A 6,231-nucleotide genomic window follows, 5' to 3' on the forward strand; every position below is an offset into this window, starting at 1 on the left:
GTAAGTGGACCCATGCAGTTCAAAGCCTTGTTGTTCAGGGGTCATGGCAGGTCCTGGGGTGAGAAACAGTGCCTTCACTTCAGCCAAACCTTGTTCCATCACTCACTGTCTTTAGCAGCATCACTGACTTGGGGAAAGTTGAATAAGCACAAATGTACTGGAAATTGAACTATTAAGCCTGCTTTCAGATATAAAATTGTTTCTTTGCGGTGGTGATTTAAGAGGTCATGAAGTAATTCTCTCACTCCATCTGTGCCTTAAGAGGCCATGACCTGTGCTTGTCGATCCAACTTCCTCAGCTCTCCTTCTTCCTTCAGCCAACTGCTGGGAGGCTTCTGCTCCCACCCCTCCACTAAATTCATCAGAAGTCATGAATAACCTCCTAGTTGTCAAATATAGGGAACAAATTCCCTGGCTCTCATCATTCTTGACTCATGAAGTATCTGACATTGCTGACTTCCCTACCTCTTGCCACTATCTTTGATGTTTTTTGCTTCTGAAATATCACTTTCTTCTCTCTCACTGATCATCCCCCTCTAGCCCCTTTACCAGATTCTCTTCCCTTACTCTGAAATCGTGGTTCTGTCCTTGTTCTCTTATTACAGTGCACATAATCTTCCTGAACCACCAGGGCACAACATCGTGGTTCTAACTGCCACCTACATGCTGACACAGACTGCAAATCTCTCTCTCTCTCGTCCTGGGCTTTTTTTTCTGAGCTGTCTTGCTAGAAATCACCACCTGGGTGCCTTCTAGTCACCTCAAACTCAAAAGCTGAAAGATCAAACTCATTATCTCTGAATTCACTCCTCTGTGTTCCCTGTCTTGGTGAAATGGGACCATCCAAATCAGAACCCTGGAGTCACATGGACCCTGCTTCTTTTCTCCTGATGCCAGTCTAATTGGTCACCAGGTCCCAACACTTCCACCTTTTGACATGTCTCAGATTTGCCTACTTCTCTTGTCCCTGCTGCCATTTCCTCAGTTCAAACCCCAAATATCTGTCTCTTGCCTGAAGTACTATCTTACTTCTGGTGCTTTTTCTCTCCAACCTTTTATACTACTGCTGCCAGAATCATCTTTACAAAACACACATTTGATCATGTCATACCCTTGCTTAAAAGTCTTCATATAAACTCTCCTACAACCCTTCACATCTAGCCCCTTCTTAGCCCATGTCCCCTGCCCCAACCCACTCCTGTCATTCTTTATGCTCCAGTGATACCAGACTACCAACAGTGTCCCCCGGTGCCATGACACAGGACACACTGTCCTCTATGCCTGGAATGGCGTTCTAATTCCCCAGCAGGCCCCTACTTATCCTCTAGGCTCCCATCATATATCCCTTTCCCAGTGTCCCTCTCCTAGTTGCTCCTTACTTCCGTTCCATCACTGTATAGTGTACTATTTTCCACTGTTGTACTTATCACATTATTTTATAGCTTATGGTATGTCTCATTCATGGACTTGTAAAATTCCTGAAGACAGGAATTGAATTTTATTCATCTCTGCGTTCTTGATGTCTAGCACAGTGCCTAGCCAGCATAGCTGAAAGCAGATGTTCAATAAAGCTTCATCTCGATAAAGAGATGAAGGAGGAAAAGAGAAAAGGAGAATGCAGGAAGAGAGTTTGAAGTGTTAGGGCTGGTCAACTTGTAAAACTACTGAGTAAAGTGTCAGCAAAGAATTAAAAGAAGTGTTAAGCTCAGAAGAGTCTGAGGACCAGGAAGTCATCTGCCCTCTTGGCTGCATGTGTACTTGGGAACCGGGGGCCCAAGTTACCTCCACTCGTCCTCTCCTGCGTTTACCATGACATTTCTTCAGTGAATCCAAGCCATTCATGCATCCACTCAGTATCTGCTAGCACCTCCTCTGTGCCAGGCATTGTTGCAGGCCATGGAGGACAGCGGATGAGCTAGGGAGACAAGGTCTCTGCCCTCAGGGAACTTACATTCTAATGGGGAAGACAGGCAAGAAATAAGTGAACAAATAATCTCAGGTTAATGACAAATGTTATGAAGGAAAATAAAACCATGAGAGATCGAGAGTGACAGAAGAGGGGCTTTTTTTTTTTAAACTATAGTTGATTTACGATATTGTGTTAGTTTCAGGTATATAGCATCAGATTCGTTTCCACTATAGGTTATTACGAGATATTGCATATAGTTCCCTGTGCTATACAGTAATCCTTGTTATTTATCTTTTATATACCGTGGTGAATATCTATCAATATTAATCCCGTACTCCTAATTTATCCCTCCACCTCCCAAGAGAGGCTACTTTACGTAGAGTGACCAGGGAAGAACTCTCAGGAGAAAACAATTGAGCAGATCCTAAATGAAGTAAAGGGCAAGTCATGCAGGTATCTAAAGAGAGGACACTCCCAGCTGAGGAAATAAGTGCAAAGACCATGAGATGGGAGCATAGTTGGTGTGTTCCAGGAAATGCAAGAAGGCAGCCAGTGCAAATGGAGGGGATGGTTAGGGGTGGAAGTGGTAGATGAGTTGGGACAAGTGGGCAGGGATCAGGTCGTGTAGGATCCACAGAAGGATCTGAGATTTTATCCTTGGGAAATCCCTGGAGGGTTCTGAGCCCTAACTGGTTTCTAAAAGATCACTGTGGCCTCTGTATGGAAAAGAAACAGTGAAGGTGCAAAAGGGCAGGTACATAGGAAGCCACTGCAGTGGTCTGTATGAGATGACAGTTTGCATGAGGTGGTAGCTGTAGAAGTGGTGAGAATATGTCAGTTCATCATGTATTTTGAAAACAGAGCTGACAGGACTTAGTGATGATATAGATGGAGTGAGGGAGAGAGAGCAATCAAGGATGGCTCCTAAATTGGGAGCTTGAGCAACTGGGTGCAAACTGGGTGAATGGGAGTATCATTTAACGAGATAGTGAACACCACAAGGAGGGGAAAATTGAGAATTCCTTTTGAACACAACAAATCTGAGATGCCTGTTAGATGTCCGAGTACAGACATCAAGTAGGCAGTTGCACATACAAGGCTGGAGCTCAGGGGAACCTACAGGCTGAAGGTAATTTTGGGAGTCATTGGACAGGTGATGATTAAATCCCTGGGACTGGTGGAGTTCCCCTTATGTTGCCAATGACGTAACTGTCATATGTTTCAGGTCAGACACTTTGACAGCCCCTACCTGCTGTACCATGAGAAGATCAAAACTAGTCGGGTGTTCATCCGAGACTGTAGCATGGTGTCTGTGTACCCGCTGGTCTTGTTCGGAGGAGGACAAGTGAATGTGCAGCTCCACAGGGGAGAGTTCATTGTCTCCTTGGATGATGGCTGGATCCGTTTTGCAGCAGCTTCACATCAGGTAAGGGATAACGAGTCTGTCGCATGAGACTCAGGCCATGAGGGGCTCTGATAATAGGAAGTATAGAGCATTTCTTCAGGGAACAACGACCACAGAGCTGAGTAAGAGTGAATGATGGGTCTGCAGGGGACACTAAGCAAGACTGAGGCTGAAGTGAGGCCGGGGGGGGAGCCTTAGTAAGAGTTCAGGAAGCACACTAGGAGGGGAAGCCCAGGACAGCTGGTGTGAAAGGCTTCGGACAGAAGCTGTGAGGGAGGTGTTGGCACTTCCTGATTGTTATACAAATACAAGTTCAAAGAAAATCAAAATATAGATGAGCAGAACTAAGTAAAAATCACCCTGATTCCACAACCACCATTAAAAAATGTCTCAATTATTCACTATATGGAGTCTCTAGAAAACGTTTAAGGGGGAGTATATTTAAGATATAAAAATTTTTAATATTTGCATCTCTTAGAAATCTTCTGTTGCAGGAGGCAGAAACACCAACTCAAACATTACAGTTAACTCCCTTTAAAGTCTGAAGCGGCACAGTCCAGGAGAAATATATGTGCCACATACCTAATAATTTTTCTAGTAGCCACATTAAAAAAAAGTAAATAGGTGAAATTAGTTTTAATATTTTATATAGCAGAAAACATCTAAAAAGTTTTAATTTCAACATGTAATCAATATAAACAATTGAGCTTTTTATACTCTTTTTTCATACTAAGTCTTCAGAACCTGGTGTGTAGTTTATACTCACAGCGCATCTCGATTCGGATCAGGCACGTTTCATGTGGTCAGGAGATTAGCCACATGGGACAGTACAGGTCAAGAGGGCCAGGCAGTGTTGGTTTGATTCAGCTGCTTAACAACAAAAGCCTGTCTGGCCCTGTGGTAGCAGGACGGCTGTAGTGGCTCCTGGGTCACGTCCGTGCAGCATATACTGTCCAAAAGGGAAGACAGAACGCTTCTTTCCTAAAAGTTCCAGCAAACCTCCTCTCCTAAACCAACTCCTGTGGCTGAAGAATGTCATGGACTCTAAGGCCTGGACCACCTGAACCATTCACTCTGGCAGGGCACATGGCGTGAGCCTGCGTGATGCAGACAGAGTCCACCCTGCAGGGTTGCCAGACAGCGGAGCAGCAGCCGAACAGATGCTGGCAAGACACGCACAGTGGCACTGCGTCAGCACAGGCAAACCGCCGTAAAACATGGAGGCTGTCTCCCAACCCTGTCCCCACCAACAAAAGCAGACAAATTCCAAAGTTAAAGAGATTTTTTTGGTTTAACATCTGCCATTTTTAATTCTCCATTTTCCTTCTTCTCCTCTCGGAGCAAATTGTAAAAGTCGACCAAGCTTTAATATGGAGAACACTATATAAAAGCCATATTTCCCGATTTAATCTTTTCTTTAAATGAGATGTGAGAGAGGAGGCTTTTTAAAATGGACCCCACTTAGTATATTACAGAGCTGACATTGAGTGTATGTTCCTATAATTGCATCAAGAAATTTTAGAAGCAGTTTTAGAAAAAAATGTTTAGTTCCCCCACCATGGAATTAAAATAGCAGAAATCTAGAATAATGATAATCATAACTGGAGAATTTCCTTTAATAACCTTTCCTCCCCTGTTGGTCGAAGCACTGCTTACATTGCAACTTTCATTTTAGGTGGCTGAATTAGTAAAGGAACTTCGCTGCGAACTTGACCAGCTTCTCCAGGATAAGATAAAAAACCCAAGCATAGATCTGTGTACCTGTCCTCGAGGGTCACGGATCATCAGCATGATTGTGAAACTTGTCACCACACAATAAAGACCAGGCTCGGGAGAGTGCTTGCTACTCACCTGCTTGCTCAGCTGGGAAATGACGGCAGCACCTCTACCTCGAGCTGCAGCTCCGCGATGGGGCTGCCCTGGTGAAGGAGCCCAGGGCAGGCACTGCCAAGTCAGCTGAGGCGACGCACACCTTTAGGGAAATTTTCCACACTAAGTATTTCTAACCAAGCAGTGGGCATTCCCAGCACAATTTGGAGTGTCGGTGTGAGTTCGAAAACCAACTTGCCTGTATTTTTCTCTCTGACTGCCCTGGAATGAATGAAATTCATCTGATTAACAGGAAAGTGAATATTTAATACAATTCTGTTTTAATCTATGTATTATTTTTCTCCTGCTTTTTACTGGGGTGAGATAAGGGCATGAGGAGAAATATCAATTGTTTTTTTTCTGTCATAAAGGCTCAACTGAAAGAAGTCAGAACAGAGAAGGAAAAAAAATCATGTGAGCAAGAAAAATTAAAATTTCATTTCGGCTATAGGCCATTACATAAACTTCATTCGTGAGGGATTTTTACTCATTAAAGTTCAGCTTAAAAAAACCAAACTTAATGAGCACTTATTTGTTATCAGAATGTGAGCTGGTTTTATCCATAACACACTTCTTTTCTTTTTTTAAATAAATTTATTTATTTATTTTTGGCTGAGTTGGGTCTTCGTTGCTGTGCACAGGCTTTCTCTAGTTGCGGCGAGCAGGGGCTACTCTTCGTTGTGGTTCGCGGGCTTCTCATTGCAGTGACTTCTCTTATTGCAGAGCACGGGCTCTAGGCACGTGGGCTTCAGTAGTTGTGGCACGTGGGCTCAGTCGTTGTGGCTCGCGGGCTCTAGAGCGCAGGATCAGTCTTTGTGGCACACGGGCTTAGTTGCTTCACAGCATGTGGGATGCTCCCGGACCAGGGCTCGAACCCGTGTCCCCTACATTGGCAGGCGGATTCTCATCCACTGCACCAGCAGGGAAACCCCATACTTATTCTTTTTTTTTTTTTTTGCGGTACGCAGGCCTTTCACTGTTGTGGCCTCTCCCGTTGCGGAGCACGGGCTCCGGACGCACAGGCTCAGTGGCCATGGCTCACGGGCCC

General features: G+C 44.5%; 1 protein-coding gene across 7 annotated transcripts in view; it reads left to right on the top strand.

The window, feature by feature from the left end:
• DHX57 (DExH-box helicase 57) overlaps positions 1-5,799 on the top strand; it is a 56,911-nt gene extending 51,112 nt beyond the window's left edge. For all 7 annotated transcript variants that reach the window (XM_030857870.2, XM_060309264.2, XM_030857869.2 and 4 more), the window contains 2 exons: positions 3,135-3,335; positions 4,990-5,799. In XM_030857870.2, the coding sequence (XP_030713730.2) occupies positions 3,135-3,335; positions 4,990-5,133 (345 nt within the window). In that variant the 3' untranslated portion in view covers positions 5,134-5,799. The remainder of the gene's footprint in view (positions 1-3,134; positions 3,336-4,989) is intronic.
• The last annotated feature ends 432 nt before the right edge of the window (positions 5,800-6,231 follow it).

This window comes from Globicephala melas, chromosome 12 (genome assembly GCF_963455315.2).
Source record: "Globicephala melas chromosome 12, mGloMel1.2, whole genome shotgun sequence".
NCBI lineage: Eukaryota > Metazoa > Chordata > Mammalia > Artiodactyla > Delphinidae > Globicephala > Globicephala melas.